Raw genomic sequence first — 15,881 nt, 5'->3', positions numbered from 1 at the left:
ACACCAGAGATCGGGGCGTGATGTAATGGGGGGGGGGGGGGGGAAACACCTACAGCACTGAGAGTGACCCCATTATCAAACAGGACTCTGGGGTTTTTTGGTCTTGGCAAGGAAAGCCCTGCCGACCACACCTACCTTAATTACCTGCACTGACAAACTGATGCCATTTCTAAATGCCGCTCAATCCCCCATCGTGGCCTTCTCCCCCCCCCCCCCCCCCCCCCACGCCCTCCCAAAATGCCCCAAGTGACTTATTAGGGGATCCTCCAGCCCCCACACACCCCACCTCATAAGGATAGGGCACCCCTGGGCCCGATCCCTGGCACGAGTAACCTGGCACTTTGGCAAGGCAGCCTGACACCCTGGCAGTGGCACTTGGGACCTTGGCAACATCAGGATGCCACTGCCAGGTACCCAGGTATTACTGCCAGGCTACCTAGGTGGCAATGCCACAGTGCCAGGCTGGCAGTACCAAGGTGCACAGGTGGAAGCAGGGGTACTATCCTACCCACAGCGTGATCATCTCAGGTCTTCTGATGGCCTGGGAGACCCTCCCAGGGCCAGTGCTAAACGGAGGCCTCTCAGGTACATGCATTAGTTCCCAGGCCTTGGGAGAATCCAGCACAGATATATTTAAGTGAGCCTAACTTAAAAGAGACTTAGGCACGTATTTGAGGATGAGAAATCTATAGGCATACAGACAAAACATGGGGATATTGGCACAGTTGCCAACACAGATCTGATAGGCCAAATGCTCTTCTTCCATATCACGGTTGGCTTTGGACTGAGATTTTCCGTCTCCCTTGTGGTGGGACCTGTCGCAGGAGATTCAACGGCTGAGCCAAAAGTCCATTGACTTCTGGAGGGGCCGGACAATCTAGGTGGCAGGTGGGGCTGGAAAACCCCGTCCTCTGAGACTGTGATAGCACGAAGTCCTCTTTTGAAAGTTATTATCGAATCCTGCAAAACCCTTTCAGGCAGTGCATACCAGATCATAACAACTCACCAATGTAAAATAAATTATCCTTGTACACGGATATGAGGATATTAGGTGGGCGCACGGTTGGGCTCACCTGTAATACAGCACCATACCCTGTGATTGAACACAATACAGACAGTCATTATTCAGACTGGGATATGAAAGTTAGCCACTTGGGCAATTTACAGAAGCACGATAGTAGCCTTTGATCTGTAGTCCAAAGACAATCAGCTGCTTCAAGGAGAGGAAAAAGGAGAAAATTTCGAAGAAATTTGGACCAAGCACATCAATTATCTTTTGCGAACATGGGTTTATAATAGTCAGGTAGAAATCCCAGTTTGCAGAATGAGGATGAACAGTGCTGCAACAGCTTCCTGCCCTTTATAAATTGCCCATGAACTTGGTTTGGGGCATGATGCTCCGAAGATCGTCCCCCGCCCCCCCTCCATTACATTGATGCAAATGTGGAAATGTTTCTGGGCTCCAGTCCCAGTCCTGGACTTGGGCACAAAAATCAAGGTTAATAATCGTAGAATCATACAGTACAGGAGAGGTCTCCGGCCTATCAAGCCTGCACTGACAAAAAAACTACTCTAATCTACACTAATCCCACTTCCCAGCACATGGGCCATAGCCTTGAATGTTGTGGTGTTTCCAAGTGCTTATACAAGTACTTTTTAAGGATTGTGAGGTTTCCTGCCTCAACCAGCCTCCCAGACAGTGCATTCCAGATTCCCACCACCCTCTGGGTGAAAATAATTTTCCTCAAATCCTCTCTAAATTCCAGCCTTTCACTGATAAGATTTACGAGGATGTTACCAGGGGCTGATGGTCTGAGTTAGGAGAGGCTGGGACTTTTTTCCCTGGAGCGTTGGAGGTTTAGAGGTGATCTTATAGAGGTCTACAAAATAACGAGGCGTATTGATAAGGTAGATGGTCAATATCTTTTCCCAAAGTAGAGGAGTCTAGAAGTAGAGGGCATAGGTTTACGGTGAGAGGAGAGAGATACAAAAGAGACCAGAGGAGAAATGTCTGCACACAGAGGGTGGTGAGCATCTGGAACGGGTACAAGGTGGATACAATTGTCCTTTAAAAAGCAGTTGGACAGTTACATGGGCAGGGTGGGTATAGAGGGATATGGGCCAAATGCGGGCAAGTGGGACTAGCTTAATGATAGAAACTGGGCAGCATGGACAAGCTGGGCCGAAGGGCCTGTTTCCATGCTGTATACATCTACGACTCTATAACTATGCCCCCTTGTTATTGACCCAAGTGTGATACTGAGGGAAGTCTGCATTGTTGGAGATGCTGGGCTGGATTCTCCGGTTCCCCAACTGCATGTTTCTCAGCGGCGCGCCATTCGCTGGGGGCAGGATTCTATACTCCTGCTGCCTGTCAATTTCCCATTGAAGCCACCCCACACGCTGCCAGGAATCCCGCGGGTGGGGGTGCGCTGCCGGCGGGAAAAGTGAAACGCAACTGCAGGAGAATTCCGGCCGTCGCTTTTCGGATGGGAGGTTAAATGAATGTCCCACTCTGCTGGACGGAAAAGACCCAAGGCACTATTTTGAAAAGCAGGGTTGAGTTATCCCCTGACATAAATACAGATTATCTGCTCACCAACATAATGCTGTTTGTGGAAACTTGCTGTGTACGGATTGGCCATCATGTTTATTTATTTTATTACAATAGTGGTTAAGTATTTCATTGGCTGGAAAGTGCCTTGGAATGTCCTCTGATTGTAAAAGGCACTAAGTGCAAGTCTTTCTTTCTACTCTGGAAATACTGTCCAGCTATCCCATCACAATCTGAGGAGAATCTGTCTTGCTGAGAGCAACGTCAACCCATATTTTAAGCCTCAATAAATCTGCACCCTATAGGTGCCCTTCTGTTCCCCGAGGAAGTACCAAAAGAAAAAAATATTGAACCTTTTTATTTGCCCTGAATTGGGCCAAAGGTATTATCAGAGTGGCACAGAACTACGTCATGTTCCAATATCTTCAACAGGGCAGATAGTGCCCTCCTGGAATATTCAAGTAACACCTAACCCTTTTCTACGGTTCCAACCCTGGGAACTGCCTTGGGATAAACTGCTGTGAAAAGCCACGTGCACAAGCTCTGCCTCTCACTTCTGCCCTTACCCCTAATCCCTCCCAGAGTTTGTGGGAATTCTCCAGTAGTGTGTCAGGGTAGAAATTAAAACCAGTTTCACTGTGTGTCGTACTGTTTTTTACAGTCTCTAGCGTGTGACCTTAGCTGTTTACTGACCTTGAGACACACCCCTGTCACCTGTAGTAGAACATGATTTTGCTCCATGACTAACACTTAATTTCCATTACATTTACATGAGACTGGGGACTAATAAACACATTTGACTGCAAATGTCTGGAAAACAAACACACTTGGAGGTTTAAATAGTCCACTGGGGAATTTGAAACAAAGATGGTAACCAGTATGCAAGAAGAAGCTCATGATAACATTTCAAAATGTCCAGGCATTGGACAAGATTGAAGAGAATATTTATGAGAATGGTACCAGGGATGCAGGACTTCAGTCAGGTGAAGAGACTATAGAAGCTGGGTTATTCTCTTTACGACGGAGAAGGTTAAGAGGATATATAATAGAAGTGCCCAAATTCTGATGGGTTTTTATAGAGCATATAGGGAGAAACTCCTTTCACTGGCAAGAAGGTTATATTATGTCCAAAGATGTTCCGGTTAGGTGGATTGGCCATGCTAAATTGCCCCTTAGTGTGCAGATAGGTTAAAGTGTTATAGGGAGAGGGCAGGGGAGTGGACTTGGGTAGAGTGCTCTTTTGGAGGGTCAGTGCAGACTTGATGGGCTGAATGGCCTCCTGCACTGTAGGAATTCTATGATTAACCAAAGGACGGACATTTAAAGATAATTGCGAATGACTAGTGGAAGATTATTCCAATTCAGATAGCCGGACAGTGAATGATATAACTGATGCCTAGTCTTAATACACTTTATACACTTAATAATGGTAGTTCGAAGGTAGTACGCACGTTCCCCAACTGGAAACCATGGTTTAACTGGGAGATTCACTAAGGCCAGGACTGAGGTGTTCAAGGCATGTGATCCTGACCTATACAAGAAATCTAGGTACAACTGCTACAAAGCCATCAGGGATGCCAAGAGACAATACCAGACTAAGCTAGAGTCACAGACTAATGACACAGAGTCTTGTCGGTTGTGATAAGGCTTAAACAACATAACAGGCTACATAACAAAACCTAGTAGAATCTCCAGCAACAGCACACCTATCCCTGATGAACTCAACGCATTCTGTGTTCGGTTCAAGCAGAAAACCAACAAACCGGTGTCAACTGGCCCAGCTGCCTCGGACACACCCATACCTACCGTCACAGCTTCCAAAGTCAGATCGGCCTTCTTGAACAGTTATTGAGCACAAAAACAGAAATTACAGATCAACAGACTGTACACAATGGTACAACTGTGAAACTGAAGGACAACTGAACAGCACAGTCCAAAACAATGTCACGAAGAACAGGACACTGTTTAGACACAAACGAAGTCATGCCAATGAATTTAATGAGTTCATTTTTGCTCAAAGACCAAAAAGCAATCCAGTATTTAAGGCAAATGACATACAAAATTGATACCACAAGCACAGAAAAAACATCAGGTCAGACAATAAAAGTGATTCAACCAGTCAAACACCTGATGATGACTTGTTGGTACTTCAACACACCACGAGTGAAGACTAAGGACAGATTCAACTTGTGAATCATTACAAATAGACTGTTTGCTAAAATTTATCTTGCCTCATCTGTTAATTTCAAAAACATATCATGTATTATGTACTAATATTATACATTCTTTCCTTTGATAATGGAAAAGAAATGTAAAAAAAGGGGGGGATGTAATGATATGTATATGGTCAGGTTAGTGAAGGGTTAATAATTACATCTATGTGTAAATCAAACACTGGAGGGCGGTACTAATTCTCTGTATTTAACACAGCCTCTCAGGGAATTCTGGGAGAAGTATGAGGAGAAAGCTGAGAAGAATATAGAGAGCAGATTGAATGTTAATTAGAGATAGAGAGCACAAGTTTAGATCATAGTGTAGTTCGTGACTAGATAAAATATAGACCACTGTAAGACAGATTCAATATCATTTATTATCATCTATAACTCAGTAGAGTGTGCAAACTTCATTTAAATAGTAGTATAATAATAAATTAGTTTTGTTTCAATCTTTTGATTGGTATATTACTTTTCAACACTACATCGGGTCATTCTGGAAGAAAGGACAAAGAATACAACACATTACCAATCATGGTAATATAACATGCTACCAGGTGTAGAAACATAACATGGTTCAGTGACTACTGAAGCTATATAGACAGATTAGCTAGAATCTAGTTAACAAAAAACTAGCGGGTGACAAAGACCTGATACTGCGAGACTCCGTAGAATCCCAAACTAATGGAGCAACTGCAATCTCTCCAACACCTCCGGATAACTGGTAAACTACATGTTAACTGGAGAATGTTTAAACAAGAATTTCAACTGTATCTCTCATCCTCCAACCTAGAAACTGCCAGCAATGAGCGAAAAACTGCTTTATTTTTACTAATAGCTGGACAACAGGCCATAGAAGCGTATAAGCATTGCATTTGGAGAATGATGCTGAAAATATAACTTTGAACTGGCAATTAAAACATTTGATCATTATTGTGAAAGTAATGAAAATTTCAGCAAAAGAAACAAAAAATGCTGTCTCCTGATTCGATTAAAATGTACAACGCGAGAAACCAACCTACAAATAGAAGTGCCGAAATATTAAATCGTCAAAGTAAAAATATTTTTCCCTCCGTTGAAGCTATGGCACAGTTGGAAACTAATCGCGCTCAAAAAGGTGACTGCGCACAAGTGCACCCGAACAAAATCCGCAATTCCAATTCTGAACGTTCTGCGCATAGGCGGGACCAGTTTGCACATGTGCCCTTACAAAAAAAAGACGCAAACAGGAAAAATACCGTTCTGCACAGGCGCAAGAAGCTGCAGGTGCGCACATATAAAAAGAACTAATCCGAAGAAGCTCGATTTGCACATGCCATGATGTCACAAACGTCATGGTGTCAGAACATTTTGGACACGCCCACTTAAAGGGAAACTGCCGAAAATTGAAAAAAAGTTTTAAAGGCACCAAACACTTACCTTGCAAGGCAGAACATTGCCTGAATTTAAACAAAACAGCTGAAGAAAACTTTTTTTTTTTTAAATCTTTTTATTGGCTTTTCTCTTATTTATAAATAGTTGTTGCGTTACATTTTGTAATGCATTGCATTACATTACATTTTTCTTGCCCGCGCTACTTTACTTTATTGTACAGAGAGGTTTATTTTGTCCTTCATTTAACTAACTATGTACATTTCGTTGCCTTCTGTATCGGTCTATAAGTTGTCCCCCTTCCTTCCACACCCCCCTCCTCACCCCCCTTCCTTCTGCCCCCCCCCCCCTCCTCCCCCTCTGATGGCGTACTTAATCTTCTCCAGGTGGAGAAATTCCGAGAGGTCAGCGAGCCAGTCTGCAGCATTGAGTGGGGCTACCAATCGCCAGCTGAGCAGGATTCTCCGGCATGCGACTAGGGAAGTGAAAGCAAGGGCGTTGGCTCCCTTCCCTATGTGTAACTCTGGCTGCTCCGATACCCCGAAGATTGCCACTATTGGGCATGGCTTCACCCTCACAACCTTGGACATTGCCTCAGAGACGGCTGTCCAGAACCCAGCAAGTTTGGGACATGCCCAGAACATGTGGGTGCGGTTGGCCAGGCCAACCTGGCACCACTCATTTTTGTCTTCCATCTCCAGGAAGAACTTGCTCATTCGATCGCCCCTTCTCGCTGCTTGTGCCTACTAGGCCCTCTAGCAGTGTGTTTTCTGGGGTTTCTGGGGTTTCTGGGGCCCCGGAGTACCCGACTGTCTCTTTGCGGAGGAAGTGTTTTATTTGGAGGTGTCTCAATTCCTGTCCTTTTGCTAGTTTCCACTTCGTCAGTTCATCCAGTGTCGTCAGTCTGTGCCCTATGTAGAAGTCCCCGACCGTCAGTGTGCCCCTGTCCCGCCTCCCTCTTTTGAAGGTGGTATCTAGCATGGCGGGGGGAATCTGTGATTGCCGCATATGAGGGCCATTTTAGTTATCCCAAAGTGTTGTCTCAATTAGGTCCACGTTCTCAGTGTGGCCTCTACCATTGGACTCGTTGTGTATCTTGTTGAGGAGGATGGGCGTGTTGCTCTGGCTAGGGCCCGGAGGGTTGTTCCTTTACAGGATGCCGCCTCCATTTGTACCCAATCTGTTTCGGGATCTTGCACCCATCCCCTCACTCTTTCTGCCATTGCTGCCCGGTGGTAGTATTGTAGGTTTGGTAAGGCCAAGCCCCATTTGATTTTTCTTCTTTGCAGCGTCGGTTCGGGAATTCTCCAATTCTGACCCCCCACACAAACGCCATGATTAGCCTGTCTATGTTTTGGAAAAAGGCCTTGGGGATGAAGATCGGGATGGATCTAAACAGGAAGAGGAACTTTAGCAGTACGTTCATCTTGATCGTCTGCACTCTCTCCGCCAGGGAGTGAGCCCCACCGTTGAAGGTCTTTCTTACTTCCTCCTCCAGGCTGGTCAGGTTCCCCCTCACCCTCGTCCCATGGCATGAGTGGTACGTCAGTCCCACCCAGCCCTTCCTTACCAGCAGTCGGTCCTTCGCCCTCAGGTGCGTCTCTTGTAGGTAGATTATGGCTGCTTTTAGGCTTCTTAGGTGGGCGAAGACTCTGGATCTTTTCACTGGCCGTTGAGTCCCCTTACATTCCAGGTAACAATCCTGGTTTGGGGGGGGGTTTCTGACCCTCCCCAGTCCTGTGGGATCCCCCATGCTTACCCGGTGGACGCGCCCCTGCACTTCGGGGCTTCCCTTCGTCAGGGCGCCGTCCAAAGTGGCCAGGGTCACCATGGGGTCGGTCCCCTGCGATCCGGGGTTTCCCATTGTCCAGGGGGCACCCAACATGGCCACCAACTATGTGTATGCGCTCCTGCCCTCCCGGGTCTCCCTTCGCCCTGATGCCTTCCCGAGTGGCTGCTTAGTTCCTCGCCCTGCTCCATGCCTGCCGGGGCCTGTATCTGTACTGGTTCTCTATCTCACCCTTCTCTTTTGTTCTGCGCTCTCCCCCTGACTTGTCCCCCCCCCCCCCAGCCCCCGTCCCTCTGTCCCCCCGTGTTCTCCCCCCCCCCGCCTTCTGTCCACCCCCCTCCTTGCGCCAGGCGCTCCTTCTCCCCTGAGAGATGCGCAGCGGCCCTCCTTCCTTCCTTCCCTCCTGTGTTGGCCCTCCTCGCTTGTACGGTGGCACTCCTCCCAGTATTCGCCCAGCTCTGGCCTTGTTTAACCTTCCTCCTACTGGCCCGTTTCTCGCCCTCCTGTCCACTTTTCTCATCCTCATTCCCCCCCCCCCAATCGCAATGAGAGAGGAGACAAGCCCGGAAACGAGGCAGCACAGCCCCGCGCAAAACATAAAACACATGTGCACAATTCATGATCTTATTGGTCCTTGTTTGCAGTCTGTCCTCCGCTCTTTGTTCCAAATTTCCCTTTCTTTTCCGTCCCCGTGGCTTTCATAGCGGTTGCGGCTGCTCGATGTAACAAACTCATCAGCCGCCTGTGGGGTTTTAAAATACAGCTCTTTCCCCTTAAATGTTACCCAGAGTTTGGCCGGGAATAACATCCCAAATTTCACCTCACTTTTGTAGAGTGCTGATTTTGCCCTGTTGAACTCAGCCCTTCTTTTTGCCAGGTCCGCCCCAATGTCCTGATACACCCTTACGTTCTTCCTTTCCCACGTGCTCGGTCTCGTCTGCAGAGCCCACTTTAGAATTTTCTCCCGGTCTTGGAACTGGTGCAGCTTTGCAATAATTGCTCTGGGCTGCTCCCCGGCTTTGGGCTTGGGTCGGAGCAACCTGTGCGCCCTGTCTATTTCTGAGGGGTTTGGAAATTCTTCCCTTTCCACTAGCTTGCCCAGCATTTGGGCGATATAGCCTGTTGGGTCTCTGCCCTCTATCCCCTCTGGCGGACCCACTATTCTAACGTTCTGCCGTCTGGACCCATTTTCCTGGTCCTTCACTTTCCCTCTTAGGCTCCCCTGGGACATTGCCAACCTTTTCACCTCGGTTTCCAGAGCTATCACCCTGTAGCTCTGGTCCGAGGAAGCCCTCTCCAAATCCAGAAATCGCTCTCTCCTGCGCCTCCACTTTCCTTCCCAGGCCTTCGATGGTTTGCTGCATTTTGTGCGTTGTCTCCGCCAGCATCTCCTTCATCATTGTGTGGAGCTCTGACCTGATCGCCTCCTTTATGGGGCTTAGCTTTATTATCACGTTTCTCCACTCTTCCCCCTGTGCGAGGGGGATGCTGGTTGCTGCGTCCTGCTCCGCTCCGCGGTCCGCCATCCTTTTCCCTTCTAGCTCGCCCGAACCGCCGTCTCGTCTCGTGGGGCCGCCTGCCTGCACGCCCGCCGCTCCTGCGCTTTTCCCTCGCTGCTGCTGCTGCTGCTCCGTGCGTCTCGCCATCCCTTCGCTTTGACATTTTCCTTTCCTCCAGCCATCTGTCTCTCTCCATGCTGCTGTTCCTTACCCTGACGTTGATCTCCCTTTCATCGTCCTCTGCTCTCGTGCTCTCGCAGCTCTAGTCTGCCTCAGGTTTCAGGTTTTATTTTATTTGTCTGTCCGGTTTTGTTTATGTTTGTGGTGGTTAGGGGCAGCTCGGTGGAGCAGTGGTTAGCACGGTTGCCTCACAACGCCGAGATCCCAGGTTCGATCCCGGCTCTGGGTCACTGTCCGTGTGAAGTTTGCACATTCGCCCCGTGTTTGTGTGGGTTTCCCCCCACAACCCAAAGATGTGCAGGGTAGCTGGATTGGCCATGCTAAATTGCCCCTTACTTGGAAAAAGTTCATTGGATACTTTAAATTTATTATTTTAAAAAATGTTTGTGCTGGTTAGTTCCCTTCCTTTCCCCTTCCCTCTCACCGGGTCAGGAGGGTCGAGAGCGAGAGGCTTCGAATCAGACTGGGAGTCCTCCTTTGTGCCGCCGCCCACCTCGTGGTCGCTCGCGACTTTGGAGTCCGGGCCGCCGCTCCTCTCCTTCCGCACTCTCTTGCTCTGCGAGGGTGGGGGCCCCCAGTCGGACCAGTTTGCGTGCTTAGGTGCAAGTTCTCCTCGGGGAACGGGAGGCGCCCGTGTTCCCCTCTTAGGAGCTCTGCTACCCGTGACTGCTCTCTTCCCCAGCAGAAGTCAAATCCAACTGAAGGAAACTTTTGCAGCACCATGGAACAAAATGTTCTCTATTGTGTTGCACTGTACTCCGTATGCTTCACCCGATGTCTGTGCTTGCATTGTGTATTTATCGTATGTCCTATGTTTTTCATGTATGGAACGATCTGTCTGGACTGTATGAAGAACAATACTTTTCACTGTCCCTCGGTACACATGACAATAAGTCTAAATCCAAATCCTCATCTCCTGAATACAATTCCAGAGAAGTGTGAATTGTTACAATCTACAATGCACTGCCAAAAATGCTAGTGAATGAAATTTCAGCCGAGTCACAAATTTCAGAAGGGAGCTTGGAAAAATATTTGAAAAAAGGAAAATATTGCCAAGTTATGGGGAAAGAACAGCCCAGTGGTTTAGTTGGATAACTCTTTCCAATCTGTCACAGCCATGATGAATGGCCTCATTTTGTGTTATATGACCCAGGAAAAAGCAGCTTGCTTAATTAAACAACTCACCAACTAAAGTATGCACTCCCTCCAACACCGACACACAGATGCAGCATTAACAGTGTACCGTCAGCAGTGCACTGTAGCAAGACACCAAGGCTCCTTCAACAGCATCTTCCAAACCCACCCATGAGCACAAGGGCAGTGGGTACATGGGAACTCCACCACCTGCAAGTTCCCCTCCAAGCAACACACCATTCTGATTTGGAAAGATATCGCCGTTCCTTCATTATGGCTGGATTAAAATCCTGTAACTCCCTCTCGAACAGCACAGTGGGTGTACCAACGCCACATGGACGGCAGCAGTGCAGGATCCATGGTAGCCATGATGTGGAGATGCCGGCATTGGACTGGGGTGAGCCCAGTAAGAAGTCCTACAACACCAGGTTAAAGTCCAACAGGTTTGTTTCAAACACGAGCTTTCGGAGCACTGCTCCTTCATTCACCTGAGGAAGGAGCAGTAATCCGAAAGCTAGTGTTTGAAACAAACATGTTGGACTTTAACCTGGTGTTGTAAGACTTCTTACTGCAGTGCAGGAAGGCAGCTCACAACCACCTTCTTAAGGGCAATTAGGGATGGGCAATAAATGCTGGCCTAGCCAGCAACAACATCCGCACACTGTGAAAGAACTTTTAAAAATTGTGTCCCTACGATCTGAAAAAGAGCTATCTAACTTGCCCACATTTTCAAGCCCTTTGTCCACTTCAAGTAATAAAAGCAAATTACTGCGGATGCTGGAATCTGAAATGAAAGAGAAAATGCTGGAAAATCTCAGCAGGTCTGGCAGCATCTGTAGGGAGAGAAAAGAGTTAACATTTCGAGTCCGATGACTCTTTGTCAAAGCACTTCAAGTAAGTATCCATGTAATTTTGCAATGTGATGAGCTATTATTTTTTTTAAAATTTAGTGTACCCAATTATTTTTTTTCCAATTAGGGGCAATTTAGCGTGGCCAATCCACCTACCCTGCACATCTTTGGGTTTTGGGGCAAAACCCACGCAAACACAGGGGGAAACTTGCAAACTCCACACAGGACTGTGACCCAGAGCCGGGATCAAACCTGGGACCTCGGCGGCATGAGGCAGCAGTACTAACCACTGCGACATGTGATGAGCTATTCTGCCTCTACCTTTCAGGCACTGAGTGTAGTAGTCACCACTGATGTATATATTAGGTGATTTGTGGTAAGCCCTGTACTACAAGTACGGGGTTAGTTCCCTGCCTGCTGGCTCCGCCCAGTAGGCGGAGTATAAATATGTGTGCTCCCCGTACAGCAGCCATTTCACCAGCTGCTGTAGGAGGCCACACATATTAGTGTATTAAAGCCTCGATTGCATTCAACTCTCGTCTTTGTGTAATTGATCGTGCATCACTGAGCTCCAGATCCCATTCTATGATTAGATAACTAAGTGTTTCTAAATGAAATGAGATCAAAAAGAATGTGCTTTGTGAGGTAATTGTTTCAGGAAACAAGAAATTTGTAGTCCGGACACCATTTCTGCATAAATACTGGATTTGCCACACCAAACCAGACTTTTCTTTTAAAGCATATCTTCACACACACACATTTTCCCCCCTTTGGGGAATAGTGGGGAAGCGGATTCACAGACTGTTGAACCACATTATGAACACTCCTCCTCTGGCCAACAAGTCCTGCAGTTGGACTTGAACCCAGATTTCTGGTCCAGAGGTAGCGACAGTATCACTGCGCCACAAGGTCTCACACCCGACTCTGTCATACTCCAATTACAGCTGGCATCCAAAGCTATAGCCGTATTCTGGTTATAAGCTTCAGGATACTGAAGGCTTTACCTCGAGACATATGAATGCATCTTACTGAAGGGATCCCGCTGCGTACAGTTTTAAGTTCCTCCCCAGTCTTCTTCTCTCTCTCCTTTCCCTTCAGTTCTTTGGTTCCAGCAGCAGCTGGTGCGGTGCTCGGTCACATAGAACAAGAAGGTTTCAAATTCAATCCCGGTCTGTGCTGAGTTAGCACTGGTGCTTCACAGCGCCAGGGGCCCAGGTTCGATTCCCACTTGGGTCACTGTCTGTGCAGAGTCTACACGTTCTCCCAGCGTCTGCGTGGAATTCCGCCCGGTGCTTCGGTTTCCTCCCACTGGTCCCGAAAGACAAGCTGTTAGGTAATTTGAACATCTGGCACTGTCGCTACCTCTGGACCAGAAATCAGGGTTCAAGTCCAACGGCAGGACTTGTTGGCCACAGAAGGAGTGTTCATAATGTGGTTCAGCAGTCTGAGAATCCCTCGGTGTACCCGAACAGGTGCCCGAATGTGGTGACTAGGGGCTTTTCACAGTAACTTAATTGCAGTGTTAATGTAAGCCTACTTGTGACAATAAAAAAGATTAATAATAATATAAATCTTAACTAGTTTATTATTATTATTCTCCCATGTCTGCATGGGTTTCCTCCAGATGCTCCGGTTTCCTCCCACATGTCTCAAAAGACGTGCAGTCAGATCTGACTGAATAAGCCTTGCGTCTATTGACAGTCCCTTTTTAACATTGTTTTCCTCAATGTGCCGTAGCAATGTGGGGAACATTTTGTAGTTTTGGTTTTGTTCTCCCACTTGCCAAACTTCTTTGCAGGCAGTTCACTGCTCTGTACTGTCGTGGACTTTCCTGAGCAGTGTCAAGTGTACATACAGGATAGGGCGGCATGTGGCGCAGTGGTTAGCACTGGGGCTACGGCACTGAGGACCAGGGTTCGAGTCCCGGCCCTGGGTCACTGTCCACGTGAAGTTTACACATTCTCCCCGTATCTGCGTGGATTTCACCCCTACAACCCAAAGATCTGCAGGTTAGGTGGATTGGCCACACTAAATTGCCCCTTAATTGGGAAAAAAAATAATAATTGGGTACTCTAAATTTATTTTTAAAAAGCATACGTACAGGAAGAGTGACCTGCTCACTGTTGCCTCTCGTGGTCGGAAGACAGCACAGCTAATGATGCAGTTCCCATTCTAAATGCCGGTAACAGCCATTGGGCACTTCTTTCGGGATCGGGAACACCGTGACCCAATTGCTCCATGACCCTTCCGACACCTGCAGGTCGCGGCCCATACACTGAAAAACCCTGCACTAAGGCTTGTGCCTTGGTTTCTGTGAACTTCCCTCAACCTGTGAGTGTCCAATCTTAGCTTTCTTTCGAGAGATAGAATCCATAGAATACCTACAGTGCAGGAGGCCATTCAACCCATCTAGCCTGCATTGACACTCCGAAAGAGTACACTACCCCCTACTCCCATAACCCCACTTAACCTGCATATCTTTGGATTGAGAGAGGAAACCCACACAGACATGGGGAGAACATGCAAACTCCACACAGTGACCCAGGGCTGGAATCGAACCATGGTGCCGTGAGGCAGCAGTGCTAACCAATGTGCCACCTTACTGCCCTAACTTGCAACATTTTATCAGAGAGAGGCGGTTAAAAACTAGAGGTTGAATTTTAAGGATATATGATAGCAAGAATGAAGAAAGGCTCATTACCCGATAAGTCTTGATTTGTTGTCTACATCAAGATTCGTAGTTCACAACCCATCACATTGGGCCTATTTCTATTTGTGAGTTAACTAGAACTGTTCCAGGGCGGCACAATGGTTCAGTGGTTAGCACTGCTGCCTAACAGCGTCAGGGACCCAGGTTCGATTCTGACCTTGGGTCACTTGTGTGGAGTTTGCACATTCTACCTGTGACTGCGTTTCCTCCGGGTGCTCTGGTTTCCTCCCTCAGTCCAAAGATGTGCAGGTTAGGTGGATTGGTCATGATAAATTACCCCTTAGTGTCCAACGGTTAGGTGGGGTTACGGGTATAGTACAGGGGTATGGGCCTGTGTAGGGTGCACTTTCGGGGGGCTGATGTAAACTCAATGGGCTGAATGGCCTTCTTCTGCACTATAGGGATTCTATGAAAGTATATGGTCCAGAGTCCACTGGGAATTAGCCCATCTCAGTTGGGCTGTGTGGAAAGTTCCAGAACTTGGCTTCAGGATTTAGAACATAGAACATACAGTGCAGAAGGAGGCCATTCAGCCCATCAAATCTGCACAAACCCACTTAAGCCCTCACTTCCACCCTATCCCTGTAACCCAATAACCCCTCCTAATCTTGTTTTGGTTACCAAGGGGCAATTTATCATTGCCAATCCAACTAATCTGCACGTCTTTGGACTGTGGGAGGAAACCGGAGCACCCGGAGGAAACCCACGCAGACATGGGGAGAACTTGCAGACTCCGCACAGACAGTGACCCAGAAGGGAATCGAACCTGGGACCCTGGCGCTGTGAAGCCACAGTGCTATCCACTTGTGCTACCATGCTCCCCAGGTTCCCCCTGACCATAAAATAAATGGACCTGGGTACCCTGGCCTAATCATCACCCCATGACCAATTGCCAGACTGGCAGAGAACAGGACAGGATTTTGGTGTGATGACCTAGAAATTACATAGATTATCAAAGTTCACACATAAAGCACCAAAGATGCAGTGGTGCTTACGGATCATAGTTCAGCAAATGTCAGCACCTTCAAGGGAAGACAATAATAAAAATAGATCCCTTGTAAGGGTAAATTACCAATGACATTTTCACAGGGAAGGTACTTACGGGATAAGTTGATCATCATCACTCCCCAGGTTATGCTCCAAAGCCAGCCCACCAGGAGGAAGGGTACAGTGAAAAGTTGTGAGATTCCCACCCAAACATTGAGGCAGACGAGGGCCAATATCTCATCGCTGGTCTTGCGGCCAGTGGGTGTCGCTGGTTCAGAACAGCACAGAAGTGTAAACCCCGATAGAATGGTACCTGAAAGATTAGACATCATTCAGACGGTCAACATTTGTCAGTAATTTAAATACACGGAGAGAGAGACAGACAGACAAGAAGAATGAAGGACTCTGTCACTTTGTTCGTCATACCTTACGATCACCAAACCAACAAGGCAATTTCATATCTATAAAATGCAGTCTATTCCATTAAACTTCAGGTGAATTACGTATTCTCATTTCAGAAATGTTACACCTTACATAAATGAAAAAAAATGAAATGACCTAAAAGAAGAACGTGTACTTGCATGACATCTTTC

General features: G+C 47.4%; 1 protein-coding gene across 1 annotated transcript in view; it reads right to left on the bottom strand.

Moving 5' to 3' along the window:
* LOC119977764 (protein SPEC3-like) overlaps positions 1 to 15,881 on the bottom strand; it is a 67,202-nt gene that overhangs the window by 29,760 nt on the left and 21,561 nt on the right. The window contains exon 2 of the mRNA XM_038818971.1: positions 15,404 to 15,601. Coding sequence (XP_038674899.1) covers positions 15,404 to 15,601 — 198 coding nt within the window. The remainder of the gene's footprint in view (positions 1 to 15,403; positions 15,602 to 15,881) is intronic.

This window comes from Scyliorhinus canicula, chromosome 1 (assembly GCF_902713615.1).
Source record: "Scyliorhinus canicula chromosome 1, sScyCan1.1, whole genome shotgun sequence".
NCBI classification, from domain to species: domain Eukaryota; kingdom Metazoa; phylum Chordata; class Chondrichthyes; order Carcharhiniformes; family Scyliorhinidae; genus Scyliorhinus; species Scyliorhinus canicula.
Note: the sequence above shows the minus strand (reverse complement) of the source record. Positions and strands in the feature narration are given on the sequence as shown.